At 39.4% G+C, this 14795-nt stretch overlaps 1 protein-coding gene across 20 annotated transcripts; it reads left to right on the forward strand.

The window, feature by feature from the left end:
- The first annotated feature begins 3 nt into the window (after positions 1-3).
- On the forward strand, positions 4-14551 carry LOC113462762 (uncharacterized). 20 transcript variants are annotated; one of them, XR_015971194.2, is made up of 7 exons: positions 5-228; positions 2140-2262; positions 2923-2998; positions 3078-3198; positions 12995-13070; positions 13155-13271; positions 13996-14551. XR_015971194.2 is itself a non-coding variant. In XM_088706925.2 (5 exons), the coding sequence occupies exons 1-4, from the start codon at positions 142-144 to the stop codon at positions 3182-3184; spliced, it is 393 nt and encodes a 130-aa protein (XP_088563051.1). In that variant the 5' UTR covers positions 6-141; the 3' UTR covers positions 3185-3198; positions 11970-14551. The 20 variants fall into 20 exon arrangements, 10 of the variants coding, with proteins under 10 accessions (XP_089782449.1, XP_088563057.1, XP_088563058.1 ...); XR_015971193.2 differs by having other exon boundaries at positions 13155-14551; XR_016397871.1 differs by adding an exon at positions 11970-12069 and having other exon boundaries at positions 6-228; positions 12149-14551.
- Positions 14552-14795: the final 244 nt, after the last annotated feature.

Here is a 14795-nt window from a genome sequence, read left to right on the forward strand (position 1 = left end):
TCTGGCTGGCCACCTGCGGTGCACGTGGACGCATCAAACTATTCGCTTGATAAATGTCCTCCAAATTTTCGCAAGTGCACTCTTGTTATTTCTCTTTCTTAAAAGAAAAATGAAGCAATTGGGGCATTTATTAAAAATGGGATGCCAGTTAGAACGATCAAGCCGTCGAGCAGGATGGCTGGATGGGTGATGTTCTTCATCCAATTGGGGAAACTTAGGGTTCTTGGGGTACGCTGCTAATCTTTGAAAGAAAAATTATGGCGTTAATGGCGACGACTACAATCGGCCCAACAATTACATCTCAACGAATTCGGCCACATTTTTCTCGAGTAATTTTTCCCTTTTGCGGGGGGGGGGGGGGGGGGGGGGGGGGGGTTCCGGGAATTTTTATTAGAACGAGAAGCTGTGTATTAAGAAAGCTGTTCTTTTTAGAATGGTGGCTTACAAGAAGTAATTTTAAATGATACAGAGGTCAGTCAGTCTTGATTCTACTCCTACTTCAATTTCTAGTAGATTCATAATAGACTATCGTAGATATGATGAGTTCTTCTGTTCTGCTATATCATAATAATTTATTAAGATGGTTTTCTTGGTTTTAAAATCTTTAATGGTGTTGTGGAAAAGGTGCTCATATATGGATGTGCAATTATGAATATCAGGTGATGATTGCACTTGAAAACAAGTGTTTCTGTCAGTAGAACTCTCAACAGTGTTTCCCATTGGTAATGCGTGGGAAGGTCCATGCCAAAGGTTAATTCCAGATTCGTTCAAGATTAGTTCCTGGGTTTTTTTTTATTTTTCTTTTTATTCCTTCTTTTTTACTTAAAAACGCCAATGAACCACTGGATTCCCTTGTTAATGGAGATGAGAAGGCACTGCATCGCTGGATTTTTTTTTGAATGGTATTCCTTGTTGTGAAGTTGAAGGAAATGAAATAGAAAGGAGAAGAGAGCAGCTACTTCTACCAGAATATGATTGGGCCGCCCATTCCCTGGCTTCCATTATGATTTCCTTTCTTGCACTTTCCTAACAACCAAACAGAGCCCTCATATCAACTCTTGTAACTTCTGTATCATCTCTCTCTCTCTCTCTCTCTCTCTCTCTCTCTCTCTCTCTCTCTCTCTGTGTGTGTGTGTGTGTGTCTGCTTTTTTCATTCAATGCTACTGGCAAATTGTGAGAAGAAAATGTTGTTTAGTGGCTACATTATATGCTTATGTTTGAGGTTATGCATCTTTATAATATCAGTAGGGATATGTTGTTTATGTATTCTATGAGCTTGTGAGCAAGGTGGGACTGAGAACAAATATTTTCCTAGGATGGATTGTGGAGATTCATAAACTTGTATAGGCATTTGTTAGGCCTTGAACTCCTTATCCCAGCACTTCTACTTTCTTGCGTGCATTATGAATGTTGCTCTCCTGTCCCTCTTCCTTTTGTAGGAACTTAAGATATGCTGTATCTTTCTTTCCTTTTCTATTATAGGAATAGACAGAGCTGTGAAAATGTCATCTGGATAAGCTTGGTAATAAAAAAAATAATGGTGGAATTTTGTAACAAATCGAAATTGATTGTGGTAAAAGCATTTACTTCACCTTTCCTTCTTTAATTGAGGTCTGTGTCTATAGAAGATAGAAGAATATCATGATCTAGCAGTCACATTGCATCGTTCTATTAGTAAGTTCATTGATGATAGAAAATGAATGTGCAATACCTGTGTGATAGAAAGCAATCTTTAGATTATCGGCAGTCAAATATTGTAACACAAAGGAGATTAATGGATATCGCTTACCCTGGCTTAGGTGTCTCTGTCTATTCCTGTGTAAGTTAGCATGATTGTTTCAAAAGAGTGAAGTGCGTAAGTCATCTACAAAGAGAGATGCAATTCAAACTGCTTGTCATATCTAACTATACAGGATTGAGTTAGAAATCTTAGTGAAGCCTCTATTCATAAAACTCCAGTTTAGTATAGATTGAAGATAGCCTCAAGTGGTGGATATCAAGTGTGTTGCAAGTATAGCTAAAAAAAGCCTGTCTGGTTGTCTCTTATAGAAATCAGATACCATTTTTGTTGTCATTGACTTTAAGCTCTTTTTTGTTCTTTCTGTCTGCTTTAACATTGTTCATTATCCGGTTATCAGGTAAGAGTGAACTTGAATGGAGAGGAGACAGAAAAGGCATTTGATGATGTTGTGTCAAATTTGGCCCATGCTGCACCACCTATTCCAGGGTTTTGTAGAATGAAAGGAGGTAAGCTTTTGCAGGTAAAAGGCAATCTGTTGGTAGCTGTGCTGTGCAACCTTTTATTTGCTATAAGGTCATAATGTTTACTTCTTTGTTCAACATCTTTGGTCATCTCTTCCTCCTAGCAACTAGAGATAGCATAATTCCTGCATATCCAAATTTGTCGAAATTTGGCTCGAGACTTTTCCCCTCTGTGTTCTCTGGATGACTCAAGGAACTTCCAGAACATGTAACATCCTTTCTATTTGTTGATTATGCCCATAATTTTTTCAACAATTGGAACTGAGAGAAATAAGGGAACAATGCTGTTTATGAATTGATTATGAGTTTTCATTTTGTGACTTGAGGTTGGATAAAAATTACGCACTAGATTAAACTCAATGTTTGATAGGTGGAAAGGAAGAATACTGCTTGTAGTTTGTTGCTCACCAATGTGTTATGATTTTGGGGTGGCTGATAATACTTCAGCATGTGCTAAAACTCCCATCTCAGCGAGAGTTTCGTTCATTTCTGCCTTCTCCATATTTTTCACTTTAACAATTCATATTAATACAAAATGCCCCTTTTTCTTAAGTTGCTTTCTTTCTGCATATATTGGCCTAAACATATATCTTCATGCGATATGACTGTCAGGCTTTGCAGCAAATTCTTTGCAGGTCTGAAAAAGTTTTCTATTACAGGTCCTTGGGAGAGACCATGTTGCCAAATTCCTTTTCGAGGAATTTGTTGGTATAACCATTGGAGACTCTGAAAAAGGCACGCCACTCTCAAACATTATTATGTCTTTGTTTTCTCGTAAATGGGTTGGGTGAGAACTGTGTTGACTTGCTAGCAGATCAGGAAAAACTGAAGGTAAAGAGCCAGTTTAAGACAACACAACAACTGAAGAGCTTGAATCAGCTTTTACACCAGGGGGTGAAGTTGGATTCAATGTACTATTGATTTTGAGAAATCAGGTCTTGAAGCTACCAGCTCAGGCTCATAATGTTTACTTCTTTCTTCAACATCTTTGGTCATCTCTTCCTCCTAGCAACTAGAGATAGCATAATTCCTGCATATCCAAATTTGTCGAAATTTGGCTCGAGACTTTTCCCCTCTGTGTTCTCTGGATGACTCAAGGAAAAAAATCCAATATAAGTGACTTCTGAATATCATCTGCAGTTATATATGAACCTATTTGTGCTTTTGGCTTTTAAATGCTCTTGTACTTGAACTTCTAGAACATGTAACATCCTTTATTCCTATATGTTGATTATGCCCATATTTTTTTCAAAAATTTGAACTGAGAGAAATAAGGGAACAATGCTGTTTATAAATTGATTATGAGTTTTCATTTTGTGAGTTGAGGTTGGATAAAAAATATGCACTCGATTAAACTCAATGTTTGATGGGTGGAAAGGAAGAATACTGCTTGTAGTTCGTTGCTCACCAACATGTTATGATTTTGAGGTGGCTGATAATACTTCAGCATGTGCCAAAACTCCCATCCTAGCGAGAGTTTTCATGCATTTCTACTTTCTCTATGTTTTTCACTTTAACAATTCATATTAATACATAATGCCCTTTTTTCTTAAGTTGCTTTCTTTCTGCATATATTAGCCTAATGATGCGGGATGAATGTGAGGGATTTAAACATAAGGATTGTCAGTAAGTTATGTTGATTAACTAGCCTAATAGCAGCAGAGAATTCAGTCACATATGGGATAAGAAAACATTAACATGAGCATAGTAATTTCAAGACTAGTTACCCGCATGTACTAATTCATTTAGGACTTAGAAGAATGGACCGTTGTGGTTGAGAAACCACTTGATTAGGACACTTCCTTCAATAAATCAGATCTAGAGTTGAGGTTTACCAAACATTAAACTTCTGAAATTTTTCTGGAGGAGGATCCTTGATCTCACTCTCGAAGGTTGATGATTGGATGACCAAGCTTCATCTTCCGTTGCAACAGGGCCCTTTTGCTATTGGTGTGGAAGGATAATTGACCCAATGACATAGAGTACTTTAAGGACCTACAAAGAAACAAGGATTAGAACTTTGGCGTGAGAGGAGAATGGAAATCACAAAAGAAAAGGGAGGCGAGAGGAGGTAGGGCAGCGGTGGATGTGGTAGTGGCTTTAGGGCCTCACGCCCAACTTGGAACAAGGGCCTCACGCCCAACCTTCTCTCAAGGTGACAAAGCAAAATTGCTAAGGAAGAAAGAAACTCTTTTTATTCATTCATCAACTGAAATTACAAGATATCATGAGGAGGTATTTATAGACTTTCCTCATGATTTGAAATTTAAACACATAATGAATGGCGCTCCACATTTGAAGGCTTGGTTGCTAGAGAAAAGGAAAGAAAGTTGGCCGGCTTTAAGGGGGAGGATTTGAAAAGTTGTTGACTCCCATTTGAAATTTTCTTGCATTTAAATTGTGGCCGACCTCTTGGACTTTGAATTTGGGTGACGTGTCAACTTGTATGAGGTGGCATGGTGATTGGTTCTTCTGATGAGGTGGCATGACGTTGCATTGGTTTCTTTGATGAGATGATGTGGTCGGCTCCTTATGCTTGACTTCATCCTGGTTGGCGTGCTTCCATTGGTTGGAGTGGTGGTGAGGTGGCCAGTTGATGGTGATGTGGATGCCGAAGTGGTACTCCAAGGGTGTGCAAAGGTGGTGGTAGAAACATGCAACATGTCCTGACTTGGCTTGCTTTCTGACTTATTGAGGCTTGCTTTCTGACTTATTGAATTTATTTACAGGACTCGATCAAAGCCACAGTGACCTTGAGTTAATTGATTGGAGTCTTTTCTGGATTCTGGTGCCCGCACCAATTCTCCCGAGGTGGGAAGAATTCGACTCTGTCGAACAGGGGTTGGTTTGGCTGTGGTACTTTTCTAGGAGATCTGGGTTGAGTCTCTGTAGGTCCTCTCGAGTAATCCATGAATCATCAGATTTTGGTCGACCCTCCCAGTGAACCAAATAGCGTTGGTACCCTTTGTTCCGGGTGGTGATAGCTTGATCATCCAAAACATGTTCAACCCTATCTCTCGATTCTGGAAATGTGGCTGGAGGGCACTCAGGTGTGGGTTCACTCTCAATGGGAGCATGATCAAAAGGCTCACTAGGTATCAATGTTGGTCCCTTATACTCTATAAGGTCTGAGATGTTGAAGGTCGAGCTAATACCAAAATCAAGGGGTAAGTCAACCACATAAGCGTTAGGTTCAATTTTCTTTAATATCCTAAATGGACCTGCACTGCGGGCATGCAATTTTTTCATAGTTCTCGGGGGAAATCTTTCAGGTTTTAGTCTAATCATTACATAGTCTCCTTCAATGAATTCCTTAGCCCGTTTGTGACGATTAGCTGCTTGCGCATAAGCTTTGTTACTCATGTCAATTTTCTTACTGATTTCATTATGTAAATCCCTGACATGTTGTGCATATGATTCTGCTGTCTCTGAGACTCGTGCATGTGAGGGTAATGGAATAAGATCTACAGGTTTCCTAGGTTTATATCCATGGACAATCTCAAAGGGACTCTTTCCTGTGGATCTATTGACTGAGCTGTTATAAGCGAATTCAGCGCGTGATAATAGGAGATCCCAGTTTCCTAGGTTGTCACCGACAAGGCATCTCAATAAGTTTCCTAGACTCCGATTAACGACTTCGGTCTGACCATCAGTTTGAGGGTGGTAGGCAGTGGAGAATTTGAGTTTGGTTCCTAGCATATGCCAAAGGGTCTTCCAGAAATAGCTAGTGAACTTAACGTCTCTATCTGATACGATGGTCTTGGGTAAACCATGTAGCCTAACCACTTCATTTAGAAAACGTTTAGCTATTTTTGAGGCATCATAAGTCTGGAAACAAGGTATGAAATGTGCCATTTTGGAGAATCGGTCTACCACGACATATACTGAATCATGTTTTTTCAGGGTTTTGGGTAATCCTAACACAAAGTCCATGCTAATATCTTGCCAAGGGCATTCGGGGACTGGTAGGGGAGTGTATAGACCGGTGTTTTGTCGTTGTTGCTTTGCTGTGGTGCAGGTTCAACATCGGGCTACTATTTGGGCAACGTTTTTCTTTAGACCTGGCCAAAAGAACTGGTCTTCAACTTCTAAGATGGTTTTGTTCCTACCAAAATGACCAGCTAGGACTCCTGCGTGGATTTCCCAAACTAGAAAGTCTCGGGTGGAGGTACGGGGAATGCACAACTTATTTCCTTTGAAGAGGAATCCGTCGTGAATGGTAAAATCGGAAAATTGGCTCGAGGGTCCTTGACGGATTGATTGGTAGGTTTCCTTAAAGTCGGGGCAATGTTCATACTCCTCCTTGAGCCTTTCAAAACCTATGACTTCGGTACTAACAGAAGTGAGGAGCATAGATCGTCTACTAAGGGCGTCGGCAACACGATTTTCTTTTCCAGCCTTATGTTTCAGGACGAAGGTATAGGCCTGGATGTACTCTACCCATTTCGCATGTCTAGGGTTCAACTTTTTCTGAGAGTTGAGAAAACGTAGGGCTTCATGATCGGAGTATAGGACAAACTCTAGTGGCAGAAGGTAGTGTCTCCAGTACCTTAGGGCTTGGACCACTGCATACAACTCTCTATCGTAGGTAGAATACCTTAGCTTGGCGTCGTTTAATTTCTCACTAAAGAATGCTACTGGGTGCTTTTCCTGACTTAGAACGCCTCCAATCCCGACTCCTGATGCGTCACAGGCAACCTCGAAAACTTTGGAAAAGTCGGGTAATCTCAATATAGGTGCTTGTGTCATCTTGTCCTTAATCTCTCTAAAGGCCTTTTCAGCTGCCTTGGTCCACTCAAAATTTCCTCTCTTAAGGCAATCAGTAATGGGGGCGACAATTGTGCTGAATCCTCTAATGAATCTCCTGTAGAATGTGGCTAGACCATGAAAGCTACGAACGTCATGAATGTTTTTGGGTACTGGCCACTCGATTATGGATTTGACTTTTTCGGGATCGGCAGATACTCCTTCAGTGGTCACGACAAATCCTAAAAAGATAGTCCTATGTGTCATGAATTCACATTTCTTTCGATTAGCATAGAGGCTATCTTGTCTAAGTAATTGACAAACTTGTCTAAGGTGATTTAAGTGGTCATCTGTTGTTTTGCTATATATGAGAATGTCATCGAAATAGACCACTACAAACTTTCCAATGAATGTCCTTAAAACTTGGGTCATGATCCTCATAAAGGTACTAGGTGCGTTGGATAAACCGAAAGGCATCACTACCCATTCAAATAAGCCGTCCTTAGTCTTAAAGGCGGTTTTCCATTCATCCCCCGGCCTAATTCTTACTTGATGATAGCCACTCTTAAGATCGATTTTGGAGAATACCGTGGCTCCGGCCATCATATCTAACATGTCGTCTAGACGGGGAATAGGAAACGGTATTTGACGGTAATCTTATTGATGGCACGACTATCTACACATATTCTCCAAGTGCCATCTTTCTTAGGGGTCAGAAGGGCAGGTACTGCACAAGGACTTAAACTCTCCCTAATGAACCCTTTCCTAAGTAACTCGCCAACTTGCTTTTGCAATTCTTGGTGCTCTGAAGGATTCATCCTATAATGGGGTAGATTGGGCAAGGTGGCTCCTGGAACTAGGTCTATGGCATGCTGAATGTCCCTTAAAGGTGGTAGGTTGTCAGGAAGATCTTTAGGAAATACATCTTTGAACTCCTCTAAGATTTCAAACACTTCTTGAGGGTGTGCTACTGGGGTTTGGTCCAGGGTCTCCTTAACAGCCAACATCCAAATGGGTGAACCTTCATTGATCTCTTGCTCTAATTCCTTAGCATTGATTAGGTTCAATCCAGGTTTCTTTTCCTTCAGACTACTACTAGCTCCCCTCTTAACGTTGTCCTTAGGTGGGGTAGGGTGAACTACAATTTTCTTTCCATTATGATTGAAGGAACATGAATTTGATCGTCCAAACAGGATAGCATCATGATCGTATAGCCATGGTCTGCCTAGGATAATGCTACTTACTCCCATAGGAAGGACATCACACCATACCTTCTCCTGATAAGATTGGAATTGTATCTGGACTTGGCATCTAAGTTTAATGGGTATTGAGGTCGAATTTATCCAAGATACCTTATAGGGATTGGGATGGGGTACGGTAGGCAACCCTAAACTCTTGATGGTGTTGGTTGATATGGCATTGACACAGCTTCCACTATCTAAGATGATTTTGCAGGCTTTTTCTCCTATTTTGATAAAGGTTTGTAGGATGTTGGTCCTACGCCAATCTTCTTGTTCTTTAGCCTGGGTCAATATACATCTCACAACTCCTAGAAATTCAGACATCTCAATGATTTCTTCCTCTTCTTCATATTCATCTACCAAATTGGTCTCTGCTTCGTAGACTTCTTCTCCATAATTCTCTAGGGTCTCAGGATCTTCTTCTTCTACTTCTCCTATGTGTAACGCTCTAGTGGGGCATTGGCTTGCATAATGTCCTATTTTATGACACCTAAAACAAGGGACATTGTTTTCCTTTCTACCTTCAGGGGCTTTTCCTTTGTCGTCCCTACGAGCCTGTGGAGTGATAGGATTGGGTCTGTGTGATGGGTTTGAACTTGGGTTTGGCCTGCTTCCAGGGTTGCTAATCCTATTGGGTTCAGGTCGTCGAAAAATGGGTCCCCTCTGGAATCGTTCGCAGTCTCTGGCAATCTGGTAGGCTTGGTCTAAATCATGAATTTCCCTTAAGAACAATTCCCTTTGAATGTCCTCCTTAAGACCAGCTCTAAACCTAGATAGGGTTACGGCTTCTGACTCGACTATGTTGCACCTCATAGCGAACTCATCAAATTTGGCAATGTACTCAAATACAGTTTTCCCTCCTTGATTTAATCTTTGCCATTGATCTAGTAACCTCTGTTCGTAGGATAATGGGACGTATTTTTCCCTTAGCTTAATTTTCATCTGTCTCCATGTATTGATAGGTAGTTCTTCTCTTTGCCTAGTGATCCTCTCAATATTTCTCCAGTATAACCTTGCATGTCGTGTCAACCTAAGCTTGGCAAATTTGAATTTTCTTTCTTCCGACATTTCATACCACTCAAAATATTGATCCATGTCATTTTCCCAATCAATGTATACCTTAGGGTCTAGACTTCCTTCGAAGGAGGGTGCATCAAGTCTGATACTCCTAAGGGCTCGTTCATCCTGGTCTACATGATCCTGATGTGGTCGTCGCTGATTATGTTCAGGAGTGAAAAGGTGGCGATGGGGTTGGGGTGTCAATTCAGGTTCCACGTGGGTCTGTTGATTTTCCTCTAGGGTTCCTAGCCTCTCCTCAACTTGATCAAACCTATTGTTCAATTGTTTGAACTGCTCAGTCATAGTCCTTAGGATGGTCTCAAGATTGGGGTCCATGGCTTCAATGGGTTGTGTATGTGATGGGTTGTAGGGTGATCCTGATCTAGTTGTCATACAAGGCTCAAGACAAAACAAAATGACTAGCCTATGCTAGGGTTTGCTAAATCTAAATCAAAGACGTATCTAATCAAAATTGGTTCACCACTTGCCCAGGCCAGTTGGACCAAGAGTTTGTGTAACCGCCATTAACCATACTTAGCTGACACCAACCGCTTAACGGGGCTGGGCAGATAAGATGGTAGCCACGACCCTGATCGGAACTTTTCTAGACAGCAAGGAATTAGCCAAATTCAATTAGCCTAAAGACTCGTTGTGGTTTCTAAGTTAAGTTGGCTAGTTGAGTTTTAAATTAGGCTTAGGTTCTAGATTTATGAGGGTGGTTGTTTTGGGCTAAGGAAAGGTGATGAAATCCTTCCCTTATGTTGCAATTAGAGTGCCCTTAATATGATTTATGATGGATGCAACTATTTTAAATGTCCACACAAGTTGAGATTTAAAATTTCAAATTTCAAATTTCGAATTTAAACTTTTGAATTTTGAATTTCAGATTTGAATTTTAGTTTTCAGCTTTTGAATTTCAAATTTCAAATTTCAAATTTAAATTTTGAATCTCAAATTTTTTTTTTGGTTTCAATTTAAGTTCCCATTTTTAATTTCGAATTTTGAATTTCAAATTTGGATTTCAGATCTAATATTTCAAAATTTCAAGTTTTGAAATTCGAATGCAAAAGTCATATTGGAAATTTCAGATTTGAAAATTTTAGATTTGGAAATTTCAGATTTGGAGCCTAAACCTAGAATTTCAAATTTAACTTTGAAATTGTTAACTTCAAATCCTAAATTTGTGGAGATCAGATCTCAACTTTAATAACTGAAATTCAGAATTAAAATTCAAAATATTCAGATTTAATTCATAAACTTAATAAGGCATGCAAACTAGGATTTTGGCATCAATGGATTTCGAAAAAATGCAGAAATTTCAGCAAGTGCAGAATTTCAGCATAATCAATGTGTGTGTCCTAATTAACCTTGCTCTGATACCAAAAATGATGCGGGATGAATGTGAGGGATTTAAACATAAGGATTGTCAGTAAGTTATGTTGATTAACTAGCCTAATAGCAGCAGAGAATTCAGTCACATATGGGATAAGAAAACATTAACATGAGCATAGTAATTTCAAGACTAGTTACCCGCATGTACTAATTCATTTAGGACTTAGAAGAATGGACCGTTGTGGTTGAGAAACCACTTGATTAGGACACTTCCTTCAATAAATCAGATCTAGAGTTGAGGTTTACCAAACATTAAACTTCTGAAATTTTTCTGGAGGAGGATCCTTGATCTCACTCTCGAAGGTTGATGATTGGATGACCAAGCTTCATCTTCCGTTGCAACAGGGCCCTTTTGCTATTGGTGTGGAAGGATAATTGACCCAATGACATAGAGTACTTTAAGGACCTACAAAGAAACAAGGATTAGAACTTTGGCGTGAGAGGAGAATGGAAATCACAAAAGAAAAGGGAGGCGAGAGGAGGTAGGGCAGCGGTGGATGTGGTAGTGGCTTTAGGGCCTCACGCCCAACTTGGAACAAGGGCCTCACGCCCAACCTTCTCTCAAGGTGACAAAGCAAAATTGCTAAGGAAGAAAGAAACTCTTTTTATTCATTCATCAACTGAAATTACAAGATATCATGAGGAGGTATTTATAGACTTTCCTCATGATTTGAAATTTAAACACATAATGAATGGCGCTCCATATTTGAAGGCTTGGTTGCTAGAGAAAAGGAAAGAAAGTTGGCCGGCTTTAAGGGGGAGGATTGAAAAGTTGTTGGCTCCCATTTGAAATTTTCTTGCATTTAAATTGTGGCCGACCTCTTGGACTTTGAATTTGGGTGACGTGTCAACTTGTATGAGGTGGCATGGTGATTGGTTCTTCTGATGAGGTGGCATGACGTTGCATTGGTTTCTTTGATGAGATGATGTGGTCGGCTCCTTATGCTTGACTTCATCCTGGTTGGCGTGCTTCCATTGGTTGGAGTGGTGGTGAGGTGGCCAGTTGATGTTGATGTGGATGCCGAGGTGGTGCTCCAAGGGTGTGCAAAGGTGGTGGTAGAAACATGCAACATGTCCTGACTTGGCTTGCTTTCTGACTTATTGAGGCTTGCTTTCTGACTTATTGAATTTATTTACAGGACTCGATCAAAGCCACAGTGACCTTGAGTTAATTGATTGGAGTCTTTTCTGGATTCTGGTGCCCGCACCACCTAAACATATATCTTCGTGCAAAATGACTGTCAAGCTTGGCTGCAAATTCTTTGCAGGTCTGAAAAAGTTTTCTATTACAGGTCTTTAGGAGAGACCATGTTGCCAAATTCCTTATCGATGAACTTGTGGGTGTAACCATTGGAGACTCTGAAAAAGGCACGCCACTCTTAAACATTATTATGTCTTAGTTTTCTCATAAATGGGTTGGGTGAGAACTGTCTTGACTTGCTATCAGATCAGGAAAAACTGAAGGTATAGAGCCAGCTTAAGATAACACAACAACCGGAGAGCTTGAATCAGCTTTTACACCAGGGGGTGAAATTGGATTCAATGTTACTATTGATTTTGAGAAATCAGGTCTTGAAGCTACCAGCTCAGGCTCATAATGTTTACTTCTTTCTTCAACATCTTTGGTCATCTCTTCCTCCTAGCAACTAGAGATAGCATAATTTCTGCATATCCAAATTTGTCGAAATCTGGCTCGAGACTTTTCCCCTCTGTGTTCTCTGGATGACTCAAGGAAAAAAATCCAATATAAGTGACTTCTGAATATCATCTGCAGTTATATATGAACCTATTTGTGCTTTTGGCTTTTAAATGCTCTTGTACCAGAACTTCTAGATCATGTAACATCCTTTATTCCTATATGTTGATTATGCCCATAATTTTTTCAAAAATGTGAACTGAGAGAAATAAAGGAACAATGCTGTTTATAAATTGATTATGAGTTTTCATTTTGTGAGTTGAGGTTGGATAAAAAATATGCACTCGATTAAACTCAATGTTTGATGGGTGGAAAGGAAGAATACTGCTTGTAGTTCGTTGCTCACCAACATGTTATGATTTTGGGGTGGCTGATAATACTTCAGCATGTGCTAAAACTCCCATCCTAGCGAGAGTTTCATGCATTTCTACCTTCTCTATGTTTTTCACTTTAACAATTCATATTAATACAAAATGCCCTTTTTTCTTAAGTTGCTTTCTTTCTGCATATATTAGCCTAAACATATATCTTCGTGCGAAATGACTGTCAAGCTTGGCTGCAAATTCTTTGCAGGTCTGAAAAAGTTTTCTATTACAGGTCTTTGGGAGAGACCATGTTGCCAAATTCCTTATCGATGAAATTGTGGGTGTAACCATTGGAGACTCTGAAAAAGGCACGCCACTCTTAAACATTATTATGTCTTAGTTTTCTCATAAATGGGTTGGGTGAGAACTGTCTTGACTTGCTATCAGATCAGGAAAAACTGAAGGTATAGAGCCAGTTTAAGATAACACAACAACTGAAGAGCTTGAATCAGCTTTTACACCAGGGGGTGAAGTTGGATTCAATGTTGCTATTGATTTTGAGAAATCAGGTCTTGAAGCTACCAGCTCAGGCTCATAATGTTTACTTCTTTCTTCAACATCTTTGGTCATCTCTTCCTCCTAGCAACTAGAGATAGCATAATTCCTGCATATCCAAATTTGTCGAAATCTGGCTCAAGACTTTTCCCCTCTGTGTTCTCTGGATGACTCAAGGAAAAAAATCCAATATAAGTGACTTCTGAATATCATCTGCAGTTATATATGAACCTATTTGTGCTTTCGGCTTTTAAATGCTCTTGTACTTGAACTTCTAGAACATGTAACATCCTTTATTCCTACATGTTGATTATGCCCATAATTTTTTCAAAAATTTGAACTGGGAGAAATAAGGGAACAATGCTGTTTATAAATTGATTATGAGTTTTCATTTTGTGAGTTGAGGTTGGATAAAAAATATGCACTCGATTAAACTCAATGTTTGATGGGTGGAAAGGAAGAATACTGCTTGTAGTTCGTTGCTCACCAACATGTTATGATTTTGGGGTGGCTGATAATACTTCAGCATGTGCTAAAACTCCCATCCCAGCGAGAGTTTCATGCATTTCTACCTTCTCTATGTTTTTCACATTAACAATTCATATTAATACAAAATGCCCTTTTTTCTTAAGTTGCTTTCTTTCTGCATATATTAGCCTAAACATATATCTTCGTGTGAAATGACTGTCAAGCTTGGCTGCAAATTCTTTGCAGGTCTGAAAAAGTTTTCTATTACAGGTCTTTGGGAGAGACCATGTTGCCAAATTCCTTATCGATGAAAATGTGGGTATAACCATTGGAGACTCTGAAAATGGCACGCCACTCTTAAACATTATTATGTCTTAGTTTTCTCATAAATGGGTGGGGTGAGAACTGTCTTGACTTGCTATCAGATCAGGAAAAACTGAAGGTATAGAGCCAGTTTAAGATAACACAACAACTGAAGAGCTTGAATCAGCTTTTACACCAGGGGGTGAAGTTGGATTCAATGTTACTATTGATTTTGAGAAATCAGGTCTTGAAGCTACCAGCTCAGGCTCCTCATTGGCACTGCACCAGTGTATTCATTTTATTATGCTCGCTTAGTTAACAAAAAATTAGAAAATCATTCTTCAAGGGTGTGAATTTGGTTACTTCCCTGAAGAACAAAACATATCTTGTTCAAATGCCATATGTTTGGTGGAAAACCAATGATTTGTTATAGCCATGCCGCCTAGATGCTTATGGAGATTTTCTTATTCATGAATTCGATCTTGTAGCGCATGTAGTAAAAGAAAGTGCTACATTTTCCATTGATGTGTTGCTGTAGATCCTAAATTTGAGAAGATTTTGGAGCTGCCAACTTACTTGCTAATGAATTAATTTTATAAGTTGTTTAGTTTTGCTTCCAATTAAACAATGAAAGTGTGTTTTTGCAGATTTAAAAGAAAAATAAAAAGAATAAATTGCGTAACTTCACATAAACTTAACAAAACTAATCATTAATAACTTACGTGAAGAGTTATATATTATGGTACTCCCTCTGCCTTTCATTGAAA

The sequence above is a fragment of the Phoenix dactylifera genome, chromosome 11 (assembly GCF_051530095.1).
Source record: "Phoenix dactylifera cultivar Ajwa chromosome 11, Ajwa_hap1_PhDact_Kaust_v1.1, whole genome shotgun sequence".
NCBI classification, from domain to species: Eukaryota; Viridiplantae; Streptophyta; class Magnoliopsida; order Arecales; family Arecaceae; genus Phoenix; species Phoenix dactylifera.